This window comes from Polyodon spathula, chromosome 9 (genome assembly GCF_017654505.1).
Source record: "Polyodon spathula isolate WHYD16114869_AA chromosome 9, ASM1765450v1, whole genome shotgun sequence".
Lineage (NCBI taxonomy): Eukaryota > Metazoa > Chordata > Actinopteri > Acipenseriformes > Polyodontidae > Polyodon > Polyodon spathula.
The window spans coordinates 34,654,432-34,681,736 of NC_054542.1; the positions used below are offsets into that span (position 1 = coordinate 34,654,432).

General features: G+C 36.1%; 1 protein-coding gene across 1 annotated transcript in view; it reads right to left on the bottom strand.

Moving 5' to 3' along the window:
- LOC121320709 (UDP-glucuronic acid decarboxylase 1-like) overlaps positions 1-27,305 on the bottom strand; it is a 33,191-nt gene that overhangs the window by 2,474 nt on the left and 3,412 nt on the right. Inside the window, exons 2-12 of the mRNA XM_041259284.1 lie at positions 22,107-22,134; positions 21,074-21,122; positions 20,371-20,414; positions 17,477-17,537; positions 14,925-15,105; positions 11,525-11,629; positions 10,525-10,584; positions 9,367-9,488; positions 6,112-6,231; positions 5,632-5,675; positions 758-818 (exon numbers count right to left, since the gene is read on the bottom strand). Coding sequence (XP_041115218.1) covers positions 758-818; positions 5,632-5,675; positions 6,112-6,231; positions 9,367-9,488; positions 10,525-10,584; positions 11,525-11,629; positions 14,925-15,105; positions 17,477-17,537; positions 20,371-20,414; positions 21,074-21,122; positions 22,107-22,134 — 875 coding nt within the window. The remainder of the gene's footprint in view (positions 1-757; positions 819-5,631; positions 5,676-6,111; positions 6,232-9,366; positions 9,489-10,524; positions 10,585-11,524; positions 11,630-14,924; positions 15,106-17,476; positions 17,538-20,370; positions 20,415-21,073; positions 21,123-22,106; positions 22,135-27,305) is intronic.

A 27,305-nucleotide genomic window follows, 5' to 3' on the forward strand; every position in this document is an offset into this window, starting at 1 on the left:
AAGAAATACAATACTTACATTGTAGTCAGAAATCCTTCAGCAGGATTGTTTTGCATTACAAATGTACTGTTTAGAAAATACTGCTGTAGTAAAACTACATAGGTAGAGCAGTTTTGTAGGGACACTGATAAAACCTTTTTCTATTTTCGCAGAGATTAGACTCAGGGTATCTGTCTGAATGTACAGTAAGACTATGATGAATCGCTAGTACTGTATGTTGAGGTTAAACAGAGTTTCTTAATACCATACCTACTGTTCTACTGCACAGCTCTTTGCCAGCCTGAGTAAAACTGAGTGAAACTAAAGTTAAAAATGTATCATCGGTAGTGAACAGTAACCCTTTCATTTGGTTTTGTTTTTTTGACGTGTGTTTCTTATTTTAGAAAGGGTCTACTTAAAATTCTGAACCTGTGTGATGAAATGGTCATATAGAATAAACAAACATACGCCTTTAATCTGTTTTTTGTAATTGAAACAGGACCTGAAGCCAACTAGTTCAGTCAAGACTTGTTCTTGCTAAATTGTTTAAGCTTTTTCAAAAAAGAAAAAACAAATATGGAAATTCAGTTTTCAACCAACAATGTCTACAGAGGTAGTTACAGTTTCATTTTGCTGACGTTGTCGGTAATTAATTTGTATTGAAAAGCTGAATGAGTATTTCACAGGGTGATGTGTGTTCTTGCAGTATAGATTTGAATGTGCACTTTCTGCAATGCACACATGGACTGAAACCAATGACAGACAAACAGGAACATACCAAGTTCACAGGGCTGCTAACATTGCTGTTCATCAAGGACACCAGTCCATTCACCAGGTCACTGAAAGAGAAATAAAATAATTTACAGTACAATATATAAAAGTTCTTATTATTTCTACAGGACACAGCAAAAATGCAATTAAAGTGGCAGAGTGTTTAACAGCTGACAGGGTAAAGTAATGCATTAGCATACACATCTATGAACTAAATGTACTGGGGATTTGATCTCTCCTCAGCAGCTGCTCAAACCTTGAGTACTATGAAGAAGACACAGCAGATGGGACAGCTTGGAGGAGAGATTACTGGGGAGTGTTACTAAAGAAGGATGGCATATTTCCAGCTCAATGTATTAAACTTCTAGGCCTATTAGACATTATAATGACAACAAACAGCTGCAACAAAAAATAATACTAAATTAAAAATGAAGGCAACAGATGTTGGTGAAATAATATTCAAACCACTGGACTCCCTGAAGACAAGGAAGACTCCAGGAAATTCAGTTTGAGGTTTGCTTTGCTCAAGTGTCTTATCAATAACAACCAACTACATGAAAGACCTGAATGCAGCTGTACCCATCGGAGTCTATCTCTTCAACACCTGCTGATCTTGAAAGCAGTAAGGAAGTTTGAAACAAACCAGCGCTGAAGAACAACTGGACTCAATGCGCAAAAACATTTTAGTCTCCGGACTCTTTCCCCAAACGAACACTTTTGGTTAAAATGAAAGCGGTCATTTGTTATCTACAGCAGCACATTTTACTTTCAGTTTCTGCATGTCTATTTCAGACTACAGCACAAGTAAGCATTCTAAAGCAATCACACAACCCCTGCAGTTGCTCTGCAATAAACCACAGGGACTAAACGGCAGCCAATACAACATTGAAAATACCCAACATTTCACACAAAAATGAAATAGGAGAATGTATAGTCTATAGTCTACTGTGGCCAATAAACACAGATAGGTATAAACCAATGAAGTTGTCTGTGCAATACAGGTTGCAGATGTCTGTATAAAGACTACATCATATACCTGTATTATTATCTCCCCTGAAACACTGTAGCTGCCAAACAATCACAAAATCAATAGCTGCCTGTAAACAGTATAACAAAGCTGTAATTGACAAACACTTTTATACCTTACTCACAACAGAGAAGGACAGCTCAGGGCCTCTACTGTAACAACACTACACTGCTTGATTTGGCAGGAATCCTACTCATTAAAATATATTAATCTTGTGATAAAGGCAAGCTAATGTTTTTAAAGCTGCATTTTTTTTTTTTTTTTAATGCCCTATACCCAGCCATGTCAGTCTTCTGCACTGGTGACGCTTTATAAGCCAACTAACAAGGTTTAGAAATCTTGTCAGTCAAGACTGCAGTATGAAAAAAAAAAAAAAAAAAAAATTATTCTACTGGATTCATTTCAAGGATGTGTTTTTAAAATCAGTACAGTACATTACTGACCACAGCTCTCCGTGTGGAAAACTGCTGACCTCATTGTTGTCCGATTTAAAAACTAAACTGTTTCAGATTTGTTCACCTTTCTGTCCATTTTGGAGATTTCCAATACATTCTTCCATATGGTATTGTCAAGTTTGCTCAATGTGTCATTGGCTAAGCTGAACCCAGGGTTTTCTGCTTCCATTGTAAACAAAACTCTCCCTCAACCACAGCTATTGAGTGCACAGTATTTAGACAGAAGCCAGTCAAAGCCAGCTTTAGATTCAGAGAACGCTGATTTTCACTTCTGCTTTCATCAATATTGACACAAGCTCTTAATTACTGCAAAGCAGAATCAGTCCTGGCATTTACAAAGATAATTTAAACACACATCTCTCTTCACAGTGGCAGTCAGGTCTTAATTTATCACGGTTTACTGTCGATAGTAAGCAGGGCTGTGTATATGTATAGCTATGGCCAATAGTTTTGCATCACCCTATAGAATTAACACATTTTGCTTCATAAAAAGGCAAATGAAACCTGCTGAATAAATGTTATGTTAACATATTAAATACTGCTTTGCTGTTTTCCATATACTTAATGAAAAAACTGACAAAAATTGGAAAAAATGTGACATTTCAAAATCTAACATGAAAATCTGTACTACTATTATGGCTTCTGGAAGACTTTTGCGATATCATTTTGTAGTTCCTTTGCTTACATGATGGTAAATAAAAATATCTAAAATTACATTCACATAAGTTTTATTTTTTATTAATTAATTTTTTTATTATGTCTCAATCCTAAAATTCTATGTGATGTAAAACTAGTGGCCAAAGCTGTAGATTAAAGTCAAACCTAGCTGCAACATTATCAGATGAAAAAAGGTTGTCCAGATGTATTTTGCTCAGGGAGAACACTGGAGACTGTACATAATTTGGAATCCCAAACAGGAAGCAGCATCACACACAGCATCACTAGATCCATCTATCAGGCGATTCCCCGGCATGACAACTAGCCCAGTTAGGTCAAATCTATACTTTACTTTGTTGCAGCAATTTACAATAAACTAATCCATATACTGTGATTCAGTATCAGTGATGCAGACAGCAGACCCCTGGAATAAACTCGTGCAGGGTGGGACATGCGATTGCTGACGACCAGAGAGCAGTGCTGATGTACCACTTATTTTTTTGTAGCTACAGTGTAAAACTTCAGAACACTTATTAATTTAAGACTTGTTGACATTCACTAAAATTAAAACTCGTCAGAGATAACCTCTGCAAAACAAACTGCACTATGAAAAATGCCATAAAATAAGCAAATGTCATTTTGATGGTTTTAAACTGATGTATTGTAATACTAGAACATACATAAGACGGATCCCCTGGATTTCTGTTTTACATTTTACTCCACTTAAATTCCCACCAGACTCCCTACAATCACCTTTCTCTCCTGCTCAACTAGAGGGAATTGACAGAGGTGATGCATGTTTTTAGGGTATTCAGGGTTAGGTTTGTGCATGTTTATGTCATGGCAGTGATGCAATGGCTTCCAGCTTTAGAGAAAGACTGAATCTCCACTGGTGACGGCTGTGTGTTTCAGTCTCATGTACATGAGAATTCACAGCATAAAAATAAAGATTATCATCATCATCATCATCTCTGCTGAAACATATTGGTTCTTTAAAACGCCAAATTTCAAATAAGGACTGCTTTGTTAAATGGGTTTGAAATTTGGCTATGCAAAGTTATTCATATTTACTAAATTGTAAAAATTTAAAAGTCTAAATAATCATTGTCCATTTGGTCTGGACAGCAAAAAGCAACCCTATTCACTTACTAATGTAAAAATGTTTCAAGTTTGCTTTCCTTGTGTGATCAGTTTTATACTAAGTTCAGTGGCCACCGTGAAGCAGCTCCAGCATTACAATTAAACAATCACCCATTCTTACAATATGATAACAAATGGGACAGAGCAGCAAGGTTCTGACTATCAAATCCAACAGGCCAGAGCAGTTCCTTTGATCTCTAACACTCAATTAGCCTCTGGCTCCCCAATCTCGCACGCTGTAGTCTCATATGCGTTTCAGATGTGGTCTGCCTCCTGTCCGCATCTTAACTGCAAAGAAGTTTTACTTTACCTAAGTAAACGAGGATTGTCCCCAAAATTTACATCCTTAAATGTGCACTTTTTTCAGAGAACCATGTCTGTTTAAATTATTGATGCTTAAAGTTTGGAACATGTGTAAGTTAACAGATCTAGACCTTGACTCTAGAAACTACTAATAGTTTACTTGGTTTTAAAATCAGTCCTTGGTGTATACTTGATATTTATTTCAAATCTACTGAATGGAATCAAAATAAGTTAAACATCAATAGCTATCCATATACAGTCTACTGTATTCCCCAAGTAGTTGAAGTATAGTACATGTATTTTTCAGTCCATGGACAGTCATCTTTGGACAATAGCTTTTCTTTGCAATGTCTGTCTGGACAGTGTCTTCACTTAGACAATCGTTTCTGTTGACAGTTTCTAATACTATACATTTCTGCACAGGGTCAAACTAAATAGTGAATTACCCCAAACACTTGCATGAAGTGTGCTTTCTATAGTACTTTTTTGTTGGATTGAGGATCTTAAAATAGTAGTGCAATAGTAAAGGAACGGTTCCCTGACCATTTTCCATATATTTTCTGCTTCTCATTACCACTGAAAAACAAATTAGCTGCATTATTTGGTCCAGTGTGTCACTGTGAACACGACTTGGTGAACTGTAAAATGTGTAGATATTCAGCAGCTGAGATCACTGGACCATTATCCTGAACTCCACAATGCATAGCACAATGGTCTGCCAATAAGCACTACACAAGGGGTACAGCCATTTATAATTAAATTACAATGAACTTGACCTCCAAACCACTGAGAAGTGTAAATAATTCCAACAAAAGCCACACAGGTCACCATTATCCAACCCCATTCTTGTACTCAATGTAAAAATGTTTTAAGTTTATCTTTTATACAAAGCTTAATTGCCAAAGATAAATCTCTGTCACAAATCGGCACTATAAACCGATCTGGACACCCTCACCTCAAATGATGGTAATGCAGTATTAAAACAAGCATACAAATATTGAAAACAGACCTCTGTGATTAGAGATTTTCATTTGCAGTTTATAACTGGATGGGTGAAGTGCAATATACAGGGTGACCACATCAACGCACCATATCATTGATGCAGTAAACTTTCTAATCAGCCTGTACATCACAGGGAACCACAACCTTTGAGCAATAAGAAAAGGGAACAATTCTCAATTTTCATGACACTAATACTTTTCTCCCAATCTGTTCTGCTCCCACAAACACTGCTCCCACAAACGGCATGAATATGGTGGTTCAAGGGACAAGTACTTTATTTCAGAATCAAAATCTTACCTCACATACTGGAATGCTCTTGTTTGGGATCCTGATCCATAAACCTATTAAAATATAATATTAATAATTATAAATTAAAATAATAAAAAAAACACACACACAACAACATATTTATTAATAAGTTAGGAAGGCTGAGATACAGTACTGCAAGTCAAAACTACATTTTTTTGATGTAAGAGACACAAGGTCTTTTTCCATATCGCTCGGATATCTATTTTAAGGATGGCTAAAAGCAAAATCTGAGTTCATGTATTAGGAATTTTAATTATTGTTTTCAAATGTTTTTATTGCCTGGTTATAGGCAGTTTCAGCTACTGCCTTTCCTCTGTTGTATATCATTATTCACAGAGGAGAAAAACACAGCAAAACACGCAGGTGTTAAGGGCTTCATGTAGCTACTTCTGGTGAAATGCAGCAACTGTGGTTCTGTCCTTCAGGTACGAATTTCTTTTGTCTGCAACCCAACTGCCCTATACTTACTGTGAGAGGTTCTCCCTGGAGTGCCTGCAGAATGAAATTACTGACAACTCTGCCGTCATTCATGTGCATGCGAGACCCAAAAGTATTAAATATCCGTGCAACCCGCACCTCCACTCCTTCCTGCAGAGACACAGTAAAGGGAAAGGGTTTTACAACATGTGACCAGCTATAGACGGGACAAGAAACAGACTAGCCACATGTGGGTACACACACCACTAGGCTGCAGCAACTAATCTTGGATCGTCTTACCTTTAATAACATTAGGTAAACAACATGAAGCAACCTTTACAGTGATGGTGAAAAATAATAATAAAATCATTGCTCTGGTTTTGCTTATATAATACATAGTCTCCGCGTACAAGAACACCTCCTGAAATAACACTTCGGCTTATGGAACAAACTAGTTGTGAAACCGAATTTTCCCCATTGTAAATGTTCAGGCTAAAGGAATTTGTCATCCTCAAAATCAAATAGTTTATTCAATCTTTTCGAACCTGAATTGCCATCGTGAAAGTAACTTACAGCTGCATTTAATGTGTGTAGGGCAGTGCGGTGTTAGTAACCGTTGTATTCAAATTCATTCTCGTATTCAAATTCATTCTCATATAAACACAGATTCTGCAAATTTAACAGAAGCTACATCTGAAAGCTTTCAGGCAGTGGTTACAGATCACATGATTAATGGCTCAGAACAGGTGAAATTGGCTTGCTTAATTTAATAAGAGATTTCATGACCTTAATGATCCAGCACTCTAGATCAAACAATTTGGTATCGTTTGACATTCCGAGATAATCGCAAGGTGCAGACAGTTGCCAGGTGTTATCAGAGTCCAGTTTGTTTAAAGCATGTAGTCTGTTCTCAAAGCCAACACCCTGTATGAGAATGGTCAAAATAAACATAACTGATCCGTCCTAATTTGGGGTGGCAGTGACCCTTACACGATTTTATCCAAAGCTTTATAAGACCACAAGTCAAATTATTCACTGCCATGACATATGATGAAAGGACTTGGCATTGGCCAATATTGTTCAGTAGAGCAAGAATGTTCAACCCTAACAAAAGAAGCGAAGCGACAATATTACTGCAGATTAGAAAATTAATCTGAGATTTTAAAATCTAGCATTATACGTCCCCATATGTCTCTACAACTGTTTAAATAATGTACCTGTAATTTTTATTTTCATTGTTAAAAACCTGACAACTTTTCGAAGCTCGACTGACAACCGTGTCATCATTGCAAAGCTCTGGCTCTGCAGATGCTGTGTGTGTGTGTGTGTGTGTGAATTGTACAGAGACAGGTGTAATAAGGACACTTTCTTTTCTTTATTATTTTAAACATCAGTATTGTATTTAGGTTTTATTTAGGCTTTTGCAAATACCCACGACATGAGGTAACATCGTCCACCACTGGGATACTGAAGCCTGAAGTCTAACGGACCACAGATGTAATTTTCAGCAAACTGCATTACTTAAGGAATATTGAGAAAAAACGCTTGTATTCATTATTAACAAAAAAAGAGTGCTGCATAAAAATGACAAAAAAAAACAACAGAAAAACATTAAATATGTGTGTGTTTTTTTTTTTACTTATCCATTTTCTAATAGCAAAAGAACTCTCATAAGAGGGCTTTACCGGCTTGTTTAATGGTACGAGGGGGCCTTAGCAGACAGTAAAGCCCTCTTTGGGTTGCTAATTTTGTTGATACTTAAATGAAACAAAACATTTCATTGAATGCATTTTCTTATCTATGTTTACATTTTCTCATTTGTCCATTTTATCTGACGTAAAGCGTGCAGAGATGCCTTTATTGATGTCAAGTGCGCTGCATAAATAAAGGTTGATTGATAATAAGGGCTTATCTGGAAGTATTCTAATGCATACAGAATTCATTTATTTGATTTACTTAAGCAAACGATGAGCAATATGGTTAAACATTATTCTACCTGCCACTTCCACTCATGTTAACACTGGCACTCGAACCAGGGATACACATCAATGCAGAATTTGAAATATGATATGCAATGAAAGTCACTGTGGGATGGAACACCAATAACCATTAGTTAAGGAAATTGTAGTCATAAGAAAAAAAACTTATATTATTATTCATTCTGCCTTATGCTATATGAGGAAAGCCTACTGACAGCAAAAAGTGAGAGTGTGCCTGCTGTAATGTATCAAAGTACTACATTGTGTTATATCTTTCCAGTGTGCTGAGGCAGTGGAGTCGAATTCTGTCATTACTTCCTTAGATGCCTTTATCTCATGATAACACTACATCTAACACTATTAACTAAAATGTCAGTTACACCTTATGGCATTCAGACCACCCTTTGACATTTAAATAAATCCCCCCCCCCCCACCCCATCATGAACAAGACAGAAGTTATCAGCAGACATCTATCAATGATACCCTACATGTGGATTTGTTCTGATCTGCCAGTTAATCTTTACAAAGAACATCAGGGTCCTTGTTTTCAGAATGACACATCATCAATGTGCTGATAATACCAGCATACAGATTGGAAAATATATATAAGTCGGCGGTTTCAATTTTAAAAAGCGACTAAGGTGTGTAGATTATTTTAGCAGTTTTCTTTTTTGTGCAGCCACAGACACTTAAATCCCTCAATGTTACAACTCAGTTTAGATGCCAGGTCATATCAGATTTTTAAACTTGAAAAGCCCCACTGTTCATGCAGAATATAAATGAAAATGAACAGGAAGAGGTATTAAGTTTGCACTTGTTGCCTGTTTTAGAGGAATGAGAGGTAGGTGTGTGTCTGAACCAGCAGCAGTGTTGGGAACAACATTCCAGTATTAATATGAATACATAAACACACATAAGCAGAACGAAGCCCATGTTGATGGGCTGATTTCAAACCGTGTCGCCAGCTAGTACAATACAAAAAGGACTGCACTGCAGACCAAACTTCAATATCTATTCAAAGATACCAGGCATAAAGAGACCATAATCAGGGCTTTGTCAATACTTCTCAAAAGACTACCCCAAAGCACAGCACTAAACTACAGCACACATTTCTTGAACATCTGCATAGCTTGCAATAATTTTTGTAACTTTGGATTATTATTACTGAATATCTACTACTGTTGAAATTGTAAAGTGTGATTATTACACATTTTGTGACTATTCAAAAAATGTGCCATACATGAAATAAAAATGAAGAAAGTAAAAACATTAGCTCTCTTTGGTGAAAGAACAGGATTGAAAAGAAACACCAGCAACAGTACATACCTGTTTCATGTAGGCATAGCACATGGTTTCTGCCACTCGCTTCCCCTCATCATAGCAGGCTCTGGGACCGATTGGATTCACATGGCCCCAGTATTCTTCACTCTGAGGGTGCACCTCTGGGTCTGACATCACAAACTGGGTTAGCTTCTTCAGCACTCTTTACAATCATGTAGAATTACATCATTTCTCAATAAGCCTCTGTTCCACGAGGACAGATTTTAGGGCTTGAATTTTAATAGTTTAATTTTTTCTGATAAGTTCAGTTTTTTTTTTTTTTTTTTTTTGTTTTTTTTTTTAACATTTATCATTATTTCGCCAAATCGGTTATTAAAAATAAAACACACCACTCAAAAACGCATCCATTTTCATTTTCTGTAATAAATTGCATGTACGTTTCATAAACATATACAAAGGTTAACTAACTGTGTTGCAGTGAGGATGTCCACATTTAGGATTCAGGCAATGTAGAACTCTACAAGTATTTTGAATCCAAGAATTGTGAGAAGTAAAAGATTAAATTTAAGCACACTGTAGAGTCTTTTTTCAAACCCTCCCCAGCCACAAGTCACTAACAAATGTATTCTACTACGTGTGATTGGTCAGTAGTAATGTCTTTGCACACTGCATGCCTTCTGAAAGCTGTTTTCTTTATCTAGAAAGACTAGTGCATGATTGACATTATTTAAAATATACTGCCAAAAAATTTATATAAAATCTCTCTTTTCAGGGGTTTTTTTTTTTTTCAGTTATCCGTTGAAACTGAAAACTTCAAGCCCTATATATACTCCAAAGGTCAAGGTATATGCCAAGTGCCACACAATAAAAGGATCAATATAAAGGCTAACCTAAAATAAATACAAAGTATCATTGCTGAACAACATTAGTTGATAGACATCTTTGTCTTGTAGTGTAGTGTACATATATATGCGCTACACAGCTGAAGGAGGGATTTTGTTCAAAACAAATGTTTTAATCATTTAAACCTTTTGTGTACATCCCAAATATACAATTCACTTTCAGATTTATTTTGTATTTTTTTTTTTTATTGTTTACATATAGATATATACATAAAACTGTTATGCAATTTAAAAAACAAAACAAACAATTGCTTCCCTATTGCTTGTTCAGAACACTAACTCCATATCGGTTCTCTCTTACCTCCATATACCTCAGAAGTGGAGGCCAGCAGAAGACGAGCACCAACACGTTTCGCTAAACCTGAGGGGGGGGCGGGAAATAAATCAATTTTAATCAAACATCGAATGCTGTATGGATATTTTCTACATTTTGTAAAATTCCTTACATTTGCTAAAATCAAAAAGAACCCAGCTAGCAATAAAAGAGACATGGACTTCAGCATGAGCTAATCTGCATGTTCAAGTGAGAAATAAAAAAAAATAAAAAAAAAAAACACATCTGTTGGAACAGCAAAAAAAACAAAACACATTTGCTACAATTACACCCATACCACTATGGTCCGAGTTCAAGGTTAAACGATTAATATGTATTCATCCTGTGGATATGTAAACCATTTATCACAAAGATCATTCATGTGACTGCAGAAGCAGATGCCCCCAAACAGAGACATTAATTAAGCTGTTCAAAAGTGTCCACAACACACGCAGGTGCCCTAAAAGGGCTCCCCTGTTGATTTAGTATAAGTGCAAAGGCGGTGCTGCTAAACACCATACGTTTGTAAAGGTTAAGCATTAATTAAAAGAATTAAAGCAAATTTAACAAACAATCATGAGTCATCATACTCGAGATTGAAGCAAACAATTGTGTCTGTTTGCTTCACCCAATGAAATTCATGTTTCGGTGTCCCACAGTCATGTTCAATTTTATATTAAAAAGGTGCGAGATAGTACATTTATGAAGTCTAAACCCTATACACTGTCACATGATTTTGTAAGCTTGATAAGTAATTACTATGGGAAAAAAAGCAAGGATGACGAGAATATCTAAATTGCTTCTGTTGTAAACAGAGATGGCCATGACAAGATATGTAAAATTTTAAAATAACCATAATGTGACCCGTAAAAATGGCATAACCTAGGCTTCGGCAGACAGCAAAATAAATACACATTCATATTTTCTTTACAATATTATGACACAGGGCTTGTACTGTAAACAATTGTGACACCCTGCTTAAACTCACCCAACATGTTTAACGTTCCAATGGTATTGGTCTTCAGAGTCTTGATTGGATTGTACATATAATTTGGCGGAGATGCAGGAGAGGCCAGGTGATAAATCTGATCCACTGTATAAAACAAACAAAAAATATATAATTCTATCTATCTATCTATCTATATAAAATGATAAATATAATATCTGGTCATCAAATAATATACAGTCAAACAAACAAAACAATGCAGAAAACTATCATTTTATATTGAAAAAAATGTTTTTTTAATAAATTCCTGGAAAATGAAGATGTGTATTTGTTAAATGTCAGAACCAGTTGCTTGGGCAGTATTACAGTTCTCAGATTTAAGTGTACAAGATGTACTGCACTAAGTCGGAATATTTTGCTGTGTCTAAAAAGTTAAATTTGAAGCACAAAAAAAAAAAAAAAAGCCATTGTGACATTTCCATGCGAACAGTTTGTTAGACATTTACACCAATGGGTTTAGTGTTCAGCTGGGTTTCTGTCTCGGAGCAAAAATGCCTTATTTTCATTCGCTCATCATTTTTATCCTTTAAGTTTGTGTGTGGTGGCCATTCTTCCCCACAGTACAAAATTGGGCCCACTGTGTTAATTACATCTGCAAAGCTGTTGCTTGGTTTAAGTCGAACAGCAAGACACTGTTAATATTTGTTTTATTGTATTTTGTGATGTTAATTACATTCACACAAATACCCACTATGATCACACGTGACCATATGTATACAGCAGATTTTCCCCCACGTTGGGTACAGCAGGGTTAAGACAACAGCAGCAGCAGTACTGCACTGTGAACAAGTAATTACAACTCAGCATGGCTTTGTACTGATGCGAAAGATTAAAAAATAAATAAACAAATCTAAAAAACAGTATTCCCCCCCCACCCCCAGTGAACTTGCCTCTTTATTAAAGTTACTCTGCCAGTTCACTTATGCTGAGCAGAAGTGAAATCTGCAGAGAGACCTGGGACGGATGCATTCTTATCGGTGTCGAAAGGTTTTCAGAGTTTAAAATAATTAAAATAAGTGTTTTGTGAAGTACAAGGTACAAGTGTATCACTGAATGCATCTGCTAGCTGCTCTACCTGTATAAGTGTATCTGATGCATTAAAATGAACACTGAACCTTTTTTTCTTTGCCAAACCTTTCCTTGATTCAACATCAAACAATTCTACAATTTCATCATATTTTACCCCCTCAAGATCTAATCTTGATTCCAGTTATCAGACATAGGTCCAATGATGTTGTTGAACACAGGTTATTGAATTTCAATATAACATTAATTAAAATAAAAGTAAAATGCAAAATAAAAACACAATATGCATCCAGTTAGGTAGCAGCTAGGGGTGGGGATTTTGAATAAAAACCACATTCAAGTACTTAAGAGTAAATCTTGTACAAGAGTAAAAACTGAAGTGATGAAAACGAGTGTCATATTATAAGCCACGCATATAACTACCAATTACTGTACCGTTACCCAAATGACATTTCACATAACCCTTGCTCTCTGTTCTGATATCCATGACATATGTATAAATAAAATTGAAAAAGAAATTCAGCACTATAATACAGGGCCCAAAGATAATGTTAATGCTGCTAAGAAGAGAATACAAATGAATTTAGAAATGGATGTAATTATGAAAAAAAAGCTAAATGAACTGCAGAGTTCAATGCATTTAACAAAAGCGGCTTTAGGCTGCTGTCTGTAACAAGCCAGTCTTTAAAAGCGTTGTAAAATGTTTGTGAATAGGTGTTAGGCTCCATTAGACTGAATTGGGAAGTACTAAATGATTACATAGTTAGAAATATTGACGTATATGTCCATGAAAGAGGAACTATTCTTTTCACAGTAAAGGTTGGCTCAGTTATGTGCTGTGTACGGTAGAAAATCAGTTTCTGACAATTTAATAGCTGTCTTTATCTAAATAAGATTTTACAGCAGATAGTTATATCTACCCACAGCCAATATGCAAGCTTCTTTTGTACTGCAATATGAATGGGACACCATTCATATTGTAATTAGCTTTTCACTCGAAAATGGTCTGACATTTTTAACAATGACATGTTCCAAAGGCTTAATTGCTTAGCTGCAATACTGTATATGTTCAAGCTAAAAAGATGCCAATTAAATAACTGCCCAGTTATGTAAAGCGAAATGAAAGAAACTAAACACGTTTCATAAGAATGCAATTAATTTGCACTGTACTGTAGATAGCTAAACTGAACCAAACTGTTTCTATAGCTGTACTAAAGTACAGTGTATTGTAAAAGCTTTCATAACCAGAGAACAACAGTGGAGACAAGAAGAACCAAAGGCCATTAGTCAAAGAATTTGCAAATTACGCACCGTTGTTTGCATCATGAATATATTGCACATATTTTTTTGAGTTGTAGGAAATTTACTAGTATCGCAAGCATGTGAAAATGAATGCATTTAAATCACAACTCAGACTACAAACAACTGATGCAGGTGTGTTTGTGTACAAGGTGATACAATGGCTCAAAGTGTCAAAAGCACAGAAAGAGCTATTTTCACCTGTTTTTTTACTGTTAGTTTTGTGGCTATAACTCTTTAACTGTAATGTGCACACAGTAGGCTTTCATTAAAAAGTGAAATAATCTGAAACTCACCCTGTTCCATACAGATAACAAAAACCACAGAAAGAGAGGAAAAACACATTTACTGTTTGTAAGCATGGCCAGCTCAGATCTGACAGTGCACAATGAAACTTCAACATGTAGGGAACATGGGAATTTTTATTTATTTATCTATTTTTTAAACAAAATTGGATACAAAATAAAGACATTATGGCCATATATACAAAAGGGGCCAAAAGCACACCCCCAAAACAAAATAAAATAAATAAATAAAAATTTGGATTCACTGCAAAAAAAAAAAAAAAAAAAAAAAAAACACAGAAAACCAGCATTGCTGGAGGGAGCATAACCTGGATGCACTGCAATCCTTGGAAAACATTATTTTACTCCTGCCAAATACGAGTAAAGGCTGAGAAATGTATTCCCAATTAAACGTATGACCCATGAGGTGTGATTAAAAATTTAAAGTGTCAGCAATAGATTAAAAAATATAAAACGCTGTGACATGGACAATACAGAACGCGTCAAAATGAACGCAATGCTTTTCTTGTAAACTTTGCACGGTGTTCTGTAACACACCAACATGTTAAGAAGTATAAAAAATGGTTAAATATTAGGCTACATTCATCAGACAGGACATTTAAGGTAGTTTACTTGACAAGCCACAGCTTCAAAATACCTGATTGCTGGCTCATGCACCTGTAAACACCTGCTGAGGTAGAGGAGAATGTTTTGGGATGTGTCTTCTGGAGGGAGGCTGCTCACATAAAAACTAACAAATGCATCCGACCCACCTTCAATGTACAGTGGTTCAACAACATCATGGTTGATCAGTTCGAAGTTCTCATGTCCAATCCAGTGTTCTACATTTCTTTTACGGCCTGTGAAGAAGTTGTCTACCACCGTGACTTCATGGCCGTCCATCATGAGTTTATCAGCCAAGTGGGATCCCACAAACCCTGCTCCTCCAGTTAGCTGCATGGAGATAGATGTGCCATTTTATTTACTTGGGGAATAGGGATGTGACTATTAGGCTAGTGAGGGCAAAACAGGGATGTCACAAATACCAATACCATGCCTTTTATAAAAAAAAAAAAAAAAAGTCTGCTCTGCACCGTTATGTATAAATTGAATATCTCTGCCACACTCAGATATACTGTGTACAGAAGATCCGAAACAAAAGTTGAGAAAACCATCACATTATATACAAAGCCGCTTACATTTGTGCTTTGAGACAATGTACTAGGGTGTGCCAATTATTTAGAATAAAACAATTCTGCAGTGTCACTGCTATGACATCAATATACGCACATTTAAAAATGGAAACAGCCAAGCTGGCCCTTTAGTTTGAATACATTTTAACTAGTGATATAAAGCAAACCCACTTGATTTTACAGGGTTTTTTTATTTTTATTTAATTGACCGGTAAGTGAATTGTTCACAGAGAAAAAGCAGTGTAGCTGCGCCCTAACACAGAGCTCACCAATCTTATTATATCAGCAGTGTCTGTTTGAAGACCACATTTGCATTGTAGAAATAGGGTTTTGAAAGCATACAGTATAGGGCTTCTGTTTTTCGGCTTTTATTAATTGTATTTTTCGGTGATTATTTTCAGCTATTGTCGAGTTTTATGTTAATCGTTTTTTTCGGGGTTTTCGTTTTTTATATACTGTATGAAATTAGTGTTTTCGGTTACTTTCCAAAATGCTTGAGCGTTTTTTTTTTGTGTCAAAATATGTATAGTAACTTGACAGTACTTGCACACTTAAGTTGTACCTTCTTTCCTTTGCTGTCTTCAACAACGAAATCTCTATGGTCACGGCCACATTGTTCTGGGGTTTTTGTGTGTAGGCATTTTTGTATATTTCGTCACAATTCTGTGTTAAATCCTCCTTATCTTAACTAGAATACAGTTTTAAATCCATTCCTGATTGTAATCTCGTTTTAAATCTTGCAAGCGGAGTCTCCAATAGAAATGTAGGAATGTGCTGTCACTCAGTAGTTGGGACGGGTTTAAAATATTCAAAACAAATCAATGATAGATGCAAGTCAGGAAGGCGGGACATTGCCCAGCAGCACTGGGAAATGTATTTATTATTATTTTTGTAGTCGGTTTTATTTATTTTTAATGGGAAAAGGGTAAAGTCAACGTGAATAGATTAACAATTTCCAGAGTTTTTCCGGTGTTTATTGGCTTGTTTTATCAGTGGATACAGTATTTCTATATGGGTCTCAATATACAGTATATCTTTATACATTTCTAAATATAAATATTATATACACACACACACACACATATTTATATATATATATATATATAGATATATATATTATATATATATATACACACACACACACACGTATCTGTTATATATATATATATATATATATATAATATATATTATTTTAGCCAAAGAGCCAGTGCCCTAATATATATATATATATATATATATACACATACACACTTATCGTGTAGTCAAACTTTGAAAAATTACATATTAAAAAAAAAAAGAAAAAAAAAAAAAACACACACACATTCTCTTCAAAGCATCCTAAAAAGAATGCAAAAACAGGGACAGCGTAGATTTAAAAGAATAAAATCTCTTTTCAAATAGTGTAACCTCCTCAGTTTTTACATCGTTTATTATAGCAAGGACAAATAAGAGCATAAGACGTCTGAAGGAACGCAGGACGCTACAATCCAGAGACATTAGGGATCAAGCAACCTTAATACATTAATGCTTTGCGCTGTCATCAAAACTGGGCAAATTTCAAAACCCTCAGTGTTCTTAAAAAACAAACAAACAAACAAAAAAAAACACAACAAACACTGTTGGAGCCGATAAGAGCTAAATGAAAATGAAAAGGAACCTTATGATCCTAATTAACAGAATATATTTCAAAAACTGTCATTTCCAAGACACATTTTTTAAAATTATTAGTAGCAAGCAAACAAAAGAGAAATAAATTCGATTCTCACATGTCTTTTTCTTCTAACTATTCAAAGAAAACTAGGTGTTGTATTTGAAGATGCATTTTAAAGTTTTTTAATTCTAATATTCAACACCATTAACTGATTCAATTCTAAGTAACTCTGCAAAAAAGGCAACCTTACTATAAACTATGTTTCAGTGTTAGTTGAGTGGAGCTATTTTAACCAGAACACCAAAGAGGTCTGCAGTGCTGAGCTATTGTGAAAACGGTTGTTACACATTATATACAAAAACGTATTATAAACCAAGAGCCGTACTCCATTTCACATCTGTAGAATAATCCTTCAAACAGCACATTAATTTTAATAACAATGAAGCTTTTTATATACATTTCAGGGTTCAACACCACTTACTAGAATCCGTTTGCGGTCCTTTTCAGATAGGAACTTTACCGGAGGGTATTTCTTGGAGAAACTTGGGAAAAATAAATAAATAAATAAATAATTAAAATGAACATAAACCAATTGTGTGAAGCAACTCTTCTCCATGTCTGATCACAATAGATCAAGCATGTCTTTAGACAGTGTATACAGTATGAACCTCAATGCAACAAGTAATTACATGACAGATTGAATTATCACTGTCCTTTCTTTCTAAGAAGCTAATTAATTAGATATATATATATATATATATTGATATATATATATATATATTATATATATATATATATATATATATATATATATAATATATTTCCATTGAAACTTTATAGGACAACAGAATGTCATATGGTGTCTGTACACCTATCAATCTGTTTGCGGGGGGGAATCCAATCTGTTTTTTGTTTTCTTCCTCAAGCACACGCAAATGCAAATATGTGTTAAAAGGCAATAAATAAATAAATAAATAAAGAGATCTAGAGACACAGCTCTACACTACGGTAGGCTACCCAAGACTTGGGTCATCATCATAGTGTATAAGCAATGGCAAAACAAAGGGAAAATGGTCACTGAGAGAGACAGATGTGGCAAAAAACAATTACTGTAATGGTAAACATGGTCAAAATGGTAGATCAAATGACAGAAACCTTCAACGCATGGCTGGCCTACACCCGTCTCTAAATGTACTATACAAAGAACTGCTGCAGTTGGATAAACCACTCAACTCTGTGTAAGCAGTAGAGAGATTATTCTGTTAATGACTGGAGGAAATTCTTTTCACTTGAATTGCTACATGAATAGACCTATAACTAACAGCCACACAGTTTCCATGCGGATCACTGGAATACATCAACATGCTAATGAAAAGCAAGCATAGCTTTGGTTACTACAGCTTCAGGAAATGAACTTGTCACATGAGTAAGGCCCTGTTCGTTAAAATTCACAGCAGTGTCACGTATTTTGCGGAATGTGCACAGAACTATTTTATAAATTATGTCTACAGGTTATTTTTATTTATTTATTTATTTTTTAAAAAAAACATAAAATATAGGAGATAAATGCACTGACATAAAAATAATCGTCAAAGTTATTCAAGCACTTTACAATAGGTTGTGAAACAGTGTTGTAATTAACAGCCTGTAGGTAAAGTGTATCTGCATGTTCACCATTTAGGGCTTGAAAAACAAATGCAATGCGTAACCCATACTGATCTTGGGCATCAGTCGACTCTCAGTGACCACTGACAAGCAACCAGACTGTTTTACCAATTCCCATAGTCTCCTGCTGGTGGTACTCGGCATCTTCAGGCAAGTGTTCGTGACTCAGCTGGGCTAAGGAAGGAATCACTTCACCACTTGCAACTTTTGGTTATCCAGTTTTTCCAGTAAATAAACGCCTCTGTCTGGTCAAAACTGAATGAGTTTCACGGTTTTCAGTGGACTTTAAGAACAGGGAAGACTCCGTTTTTTAAATTTATTTTGCAAGTGAAGCAGTCACGGTACTGCTCTGGATTTCCTCCTTTCTCTTTCGGTGAATACTTGAATCTAAATGCCTGTCAACAGCTGATTCTCGGTAGTGATCTACAGTAACGTTGCAGGACGTACAGAAGAGCTTACCTCTATCACTGTGTAAAACTGCTGCTGGATTAGGTGATCTGCTGCAGACACACTTTTAGCCTTTTAAGAGACATCCGTTTTCTTGTTTACAGTCTGTAGTATTTTAATTTCCTGCCTAGACTGCATAGAGTCACATGACATATCCGATAATCCAGGACTCTTGAGAAACAAAGAGTAACACACTGAACAACCCATTTAAAAACAATGCAAAGAAGCTTAGCCTAGAATTAATGCTTTGGATAGGGACATTTAGACCCTCTGTCCGGTCATTCTGCCTTTGTGTACCCAGCCCAGTGATACGCTCTTCTGTGTACAAATGTCTCGCACAATCCACTCAGAGAACCTTCCCAAACAGCATTACCTGCATTGTCATTTCTCCCAATACATTGCAGCCCATATGATAGCTACCTAGCAAGACAAAATTACACAAAACTCAACTGTCAATGAATGTATACATTCAGGGAGCAGGGGTACATTATAGGCTCTTCATCCTGGATTGTCCTCTTTAAGAGAATTGTTAAGGAGCTGGTTTGTCATTCTTCAATAATATACTGTTCCATTCCTGTTTCCAGTTCCTATGCTCTCTGGTAAGCTACGTGCTGCAGCTCTTCCGCGTGGTAATGCTGGGTATCGAAAGATACCTAACTAGAACTCCACCACATTCTTCTCACGAAAGCCTCCTTGTTGTCTGACACATTGTGCTCATGACTCCAAGTTGTTTGGCTCTTTGGAATAGGTTTACTCTTTTCAGTCTGTAGGATAGGTCTTCAAGCTGCTGATCCTTGATGATATAGTGGAGGGGGTAATCTGTATATCTATATGTCTATGTTACACTTTTTTGCATCTGGAAAACCACTTGTCCAATTGTGATGAAACTTGGTATTTTGCATAATGTTTCATTTGTATGTCACACTTCATATTTTGCATGTATCTTGAGAACACAAAAGTTATTCAACATACTAAACTCAATCATATATTTTTACAATGATACTAACATGTACTTAAATACCACTTATCCAATTTTCATTACGCTATTTAGTTGCCATTTCTTTTTTTAAAGCAACGTATTTAAGAAATGATCAAGTTAAAATGATTTACAGAAGCCATTTTACAATATAAAAGTCTCCTCACCTCAAATGACACCCCATTCTCTCAGTTAAAAATGAAATCACTATCAAAAGGACAAGAAATCACTTGTGGTGTGAAATGCAGGGTGTCAAAACTACTGTCATTTAATTTCACATAACATACCTGAATTCCAAATCTCTGATTTTCTCCCGTAGGGGTGCAATTACCTGCAAAAAATAAATAAAAATGTACATCACAATTACATTCAACATAATTATGTTGAACATCTTTGTGAGTCGTTTATTTATTTATTTAAAATAACCTTTGCTTTTGGTATGCATATAACTATTGTGGCATGTAAAAATTCAAGGCTTTAAGAGGCAAATAGAAAGATCAGAGTGAACCAAAGTCTGTGGAAAAGGCACTTTTGTATTCATTCTGACTTGTTACAGATCGGACAATTCATCTCATATATGTTTTTTTTTTTTTTTTTTTTTTTTTTTTAAAAAAGGACAGAATGTCAAACTTAGGTGCAAAAAAAGGCCTTGTATTCTCATACGAGCATTCGTACTTAAAAACAGTACGCTTTTTTTTTTTTTTTTATTTGGCATGCAGAATCAGGGATCAACCAGCAATACTAAGTTAAATCACACAAATTATTCTTGCAGTGGTTTGAAATGACATCAGAACAGAGATTCCAAGAAAGAAAGCCTCAATTTCCAAAATACAACTGTCTGCTATTTATTTTTATTTTTATTTTTAGAACAAATTTAATAAAAGGGGAAAAAAACAAACATTACAGAGGAGACCGTTAGTACTGATAGATGCGACAAGCAAAAACATGTTACCCTCCAGACTCTGAAGCTAGAAATAAACAAGAACCAACCTCTTCAATCTTCCTCTCAATTTGCAGTTCCCCATTTTCTTGTATGGTCCTACAGCACAAAGAACACAGGAGAGTTGTGGTTACTAACAGAATTAAAAACCTTTTCCTCCTTGACACTCTTCAATGTTGACAGAAAATAATAAATAATAATAATAATAATAATAGACCTTTGACCAAAACAGTTAATTAAAACTGGCTGTAGCTAATAAAACAATTCCATAAATCAAACCTGTTGTCCTCTTCCATTCATTATAAACGTTTCAAATGTGCACGTATGAAATAAACGTGTTTTGTTTATTTGCTACACTAGGATAAAGAAATCTCGGTTTGCAAACCATGCTTTCAGTTTGTGTTGCACTTTCTTAGTCATTTTAACTAGAGGGTGAAATTGTCCCCACCTCTTCAACAGTATCGTTCCTGTGTTTAACCAGCCAGCTGCTTCTCCTACTGACTGACACGCTTTTAGCCAGTAACACGATTCGACTCAGAACACGGGGGTGGGGTGAAATGAACCAGGAAGTGAAAGTTTAACAGGTTTCTGAGAATAAGGTATGGGAACTGAGAACTTCCTTTATCCTGTTTTAGTGCCAGATGTTTGTAAATGAAAATACATATCTTTCCACAAAACTGCACATGCGAGACCTGTATAGCAGGGATGGAAAGAAGACCCGCTGCATATAGCAGCAGTTTCACCCATTCCAGGTTTTACTACAAGCTTGATTATTAAGGTGTGTCACAGTAAAACCAGGAATGGATCAAACTGCTATGCAATGGGTCTTATTTCCTAGTAAGGCCATTCTTTAAATTTATTGGCCAGAGAGTATATTTAATTATATGGGTTCTTTTATGTGCAACGTCTAAAGAACACATGAAATGAATACAAGTATTTAAAATCACAATATCATGTACTGCTAGTACAGAAAAATTGTACCAGTTTTTTCATATTTTACTAGCAATTATGAATTAAAACAATAAAAACAGTCATTTTTAAATATACAATGGCAAATTTTAAAAGATAAGACCATAATATTACCTCATACTTGTATAGGTTCCCCACACAGCTGAAAAACAAAAAGATGACTATTAAAAAAAAAAAAAAAAAACACCCCCCACACCCACGTGGCAGTAAAGACGACCAATAGTTTTTATAATGATGATCATTTACAAAACAGTTTTTACTCCTTGATGGACACACGTGTGCCATAGGAAGAAATCCTGATAAGTACAAATGTTATTGGCTTAAACATTTTTCCAAGTGTTAAACGTTTTGAATTGTTCCTAAACGTTTAATGATTATCAAAAGATATGCATGTCAAACAGTCAGCTGTATTATTTATACAGTAGGATGTGTGCAGTGTGAAGTTATTTATCAAATATTTATTCAAAGTCATTACGGTATACACAAATGCTGTACACATGCAGTTGCATCCAGAGTAACGAATTGTGGCGCATCATAAATACTAACTCTCGAACTGAGGGCTTCTCATGATATGTTAACATTTTATCTAAGTGTTTATCTGAAAGTTTCAACATTTCAGGTAAACAGAATCTAATATCCCACCAGCAACACAATACTAACTAATAAAAGGAGGTTACGATATCACATTTTCTCCAACAGGAATCGGCATCTCTTGGAGGATACTGTAAAGCTTTTCAAAGATGAGCTATCAGAAACAACTTTTTTCAGACAGGCCCTTATGTTGGTTATGTCTGCAGTAAAATAGTTAACAAGAAGCACAGTATCAAATACCAACGTGGCTTCCTAAATGTAATGTAGAAGACAACCATTCAATATCAGTAAAACTTAAAAAAAGCGTAAGAATTTATTATAATTTTAGATCGTTTTGAGACAAAGAGGGGGCTTTTCAAAAATGCTGTCTAAGTTGCCTTTTTATTTGTTTTATTGTATTATTCAAACCAAAGCTGTCATACCCTTGCAACAAACTACAGTACGGTACAAACAAAATGCTGGATATATTCGGCAAGTTTAGTCTGTGTTTAAAAAATGCAGCTCAACTGAATATTCAATTCAAACTTATTTTATGTAATTACAGTATGTGCTGTTGAAAAATAAGAGGATGAAAGCTTTCTTCTGCATTTATATATAAAAAAGCTTTAGTACAGTAAAACTGTCATATGTCACAGAAACATACTTGTGATATCAACTGCTCTGTCATGTGGTCAGGAATGTTTACCTCTTTGCAAGACAACCATTTGATCTGGAGATAATCTGTTCCAATATTCTAAACAAGTTTTGCTGAAGACCATAATAACTCGAGTAATGTTAAGGATGGGAGAGGGGTGTGGCAGAGCAGAAGTTTCGTGTGTGCTTGTGTTCTGTGGCTGGCAGCCATCTTGGCTCAGGTGTAGAGGAACAGCCTAGGGTCACCTTTGCACAGTGTGGAAAGAGAAAGAGAGCGTGAGGAGAGAGAGCCGCAGGTTGTGCTCTCTGTTTGGGTACCGGATAGCACAGCTTGGTGTGTTTTGAAGACTTTTGTTTAGTTTGAAGTGTTTTGTTCAAACCTTTTGTTTTGTGTTAAATAAAAGTGTGCAAAGAAGCACTGAACTGCAGTTTCTGTATCTGGTTGTACAGTTTCAAGGGCACAGACCAACTCTGATCAGGACACGACACCACAGATGCCTTTCAAGTACAATAATGGGTACACCTTTTAACTAATATATACATACACACACACACAGAGTGTACAAAACATTAGGAACACCTGCTCTTTCCATGAAATTGACTGACGAGGTGAATCCAGGTGAAAGCTATGATCCCTTATTGATTTAACCTGTTAAATCCACTTCAATCAGTGTAGATCAAGGGGAGACAGATTAAAGGAGGATTTTTAAGCCTTGACACAATTAAGACATGGATAGTGGATGTGTGCCATTCAGAGGGTAAATGGGCAAGACAAAAAATTTAAGTGCCTTTGAACGGGGTATGGTAGTAGGTGCCAGGCGTGCTGGTTTGAGTGTGTCAAGAACTGCAACGCTGCTGGGTTTTTCACACTCAGCAGTTTCCTGTGTGTATCAAGGATGGTCCACCGCCCAAAGGACATCCAGCCAACGACAGGCCAGTCGTCAAAAATGACTCATTGATGAAAGAGGCCAAAGGAGGCTGACACAAATTGTGCAGAGCAACAGACGGGCTACAGTTAGTCAACTGACAGTCCAGTACAACACTGGTGCCCAAAGACCCATAAAAGAATGGACAATTTGTCGTAACTTGACACGAATGGGGTATGGCAGCAGACAACCAGAGTTCCACTTCTTTCAGCAAAACACAAGAAACTGCGGTTGCAGTGGGCTAAGGAAAAAAAACACTGGAGGATTGGAAAAACATTGCCTGGTCTGATGAATCATTGTTCCTACTGTTTCACACTGATGGGAGGACTATGGTATGGAGAAAACCACATGAGCACATGCATCCATCATGCCGCGTGTCAACATTGCAGGCCGGTGGTGGGGGTGTGATGGTGTGGGGTGTGTTTTCATTGCACACATTGGGCTCCTTGATAAAAGCGGAGCAACGTTTGAATGCCACAGCATATCTGAACATCATTGCCAATCAGGTGCATCCCTTCATGGCAGCAGTGTATCCATCTGCTAATGGATTTTTTTTAGCAGGATAGTGCCCCATGCCACAAGGCTAGGATTGTCCAGGAATGGTTCCACGAACATGACAGTGAATTCAGCTTACTGCAGTTATGCCCAGTCACCAGATCTCAATCAATTGAGCATCAGTGGGATGAGATGGAACGAGCTATTCGGAGTAGAGATCCACTACCAGCCAACTTGACACAACTGTGGGAAGCATTGGAGTCAACATGGGCCAGCATCCCTGTGGAACGCTTTCGACACCTTGTAGAGTCTATGCCCCGACGAACTGAGGCTGTTCTGAAGGCAAAAGGGGGAGCAACTCAATATTAGGAAGGTGTTCCTAATGTTTTGTACACTCAGTGTATATCACACACAATCTATATAAAAATCACTACACAACATTTCCAGCAAGTTGGGCACTGTTTAAGCGAGGCATTTCAGAATGACGTGTTTACATTTTTTCTGTCCCATGAAATTCTGATTCACTCTAAAGCAGCACAAAGCTTTTTTCAGCCAGATGTCTTTCACAATAAACAGCAATATAACCATGCACCACATAACACAGCTTGGAGATGTAATTTGTCTCAGAGCAAGGAAGTTGCAAGTAGGTTGCACTGTAATTTGATTACAGGATATTACATTTTAGCGAAAAATTAAAACACCAGTGTAGGATAAAAGACCACACTGTGGTTAGGTTAGTAAAATAATCTTCAGCTGCAGTACACAGATTCCACAAAACTCAGACAAACGTGTCGTGTGCTAAAGTGATTTAAAAGTTGTTATTGCAGAAAGTAAACTGGTTCTGGCTTGATTGTGTTTATGTTTTGTACTTGTTCTTTTGTATGCTCAAACTATACCTACACTATGCTATCTTGGTGTGTTCTTTTGTGTTCTTAAACTATACCTACACTATGCTATCTTGGTATGTTCTTTTGTGTTCTCACAATATACCTAAACTATGCTATCTTGGTATGTTCTTTTGTGTTCTCACACTATGCTATCTTGGGCATATCAATCTCTGCAGCACTGGGTGATTATAGTTTCTTCAGCTGCTAAACTGCCACTGTTGTTCAATGCACAGACTTGTGGGTCTGGATGATTTCTGCCGTCAGAGCCAATTTCATGCAATCCTGCAGTTATCAGTTTCTTATACCTTCTCCGATACCTTTTTTCTGCAAAATTAACAGTGTACAATACTGTAAATATTTGCATCTTGTATTGTGTTAATTCTTTGTTTTCCATTTTCAACAGAAAGATGTTAATAAATGGAGGCACACCAATCTGCTGCCAGAGGCAAGAAAAACAGAATTCAATTCAGATTAAAAACTGTATCACCGCCTTAGGAACGATTTGAACATGACAATCAGGTTGGATGGTTTTGAATACCTAATTAAACAAATGTAAAAAAAATTCTCTTGAACATTAGAAACATGCAAAAAAACAATTTTGCCAATATTATGACAAGTTACAGAATTATAACAAACATCACAAACATTTACATCGTTAATGTCAACTTATTGGATTTATTCACATGCACCAATATTGACAACGTAACTGACAAAGGTACAAACCAAACAGCAGCGTGCATCATTGTGTCTCTGTACTTGTGCACTGGTACAAGTGAAATTTTAGTCATCATTATTAAAACTATTACATAATGTTACGTTTCACAATTAAACACCCAGTCTGATTCTCCATAAATGCAGAAATATCTATTTTCAGTGGGCACAGTTAACTGCTCCTGAGATCAAGCTTGGGGAATGCTAAGTGTTGTGAGTCTCCACTATATTAAAGTGTTACAGTGGGGCCCTTGAAGTGTTTACAGGAAACACATTGCTTTATTTTCTTTCTTCCAAGCATCTCAGTACACGTAGTTCATGCTCCCTCGTGCAACAATGCTCGTGCTCTGGCTGAAATTAATGGTGTATTGTGGGAACAGAAAACCAGCACGGTTGCAGGAGGGAGCGTAATCCAATACACTGTGATCCTTGGATCACATTTTATTTTTCTCCTGGCGAATGTTGAAGTAAATGCTGATGTACTGATTTATGACCCACTATGTGCGATTTAAAAACTAAAGAGTGTTGGCAATACGTTTAAAAATATAATGCTGATACACAGACAACATAGGACACAGCAAAAGTAACTTAATCCATCACTTGCAAGCTTTGCATGGTGTTTTGTAACACTTTAAGACAACCATATGCAAAGAGGATTAGGGTAGCATTCTACAGACATATGCCCCGTCATCCGGACACCAGTGATTAGTAAAGGACTCATCCAACAAAGATACAATGATCCAAAATATCCTTTAAAGCTCTGCCGTGTTTACCTATTGGGTACACTGAAAGGTAGAACCAAGTTCAACTCATTTTTGAAGAGACTGATATAAATCAGCTGTTACTAACCTTTTACTTACAGATGACCGACTGACCACTGCATGAAACCTGCATGAAAATGCTCAGCAGTACAGTGCTTACTGTATCCCAGTGCCATTCTGACAAGAAGAGTTATAGGGGAACACACAAAAACCTGACAGAATGATAATGGAAGGAAGCTGCAGTGTAAACTTTGCTTCTTTATTAGGTTTTGATTTTTTTGCAATTTGTTGGAAATTGCAAATATGATG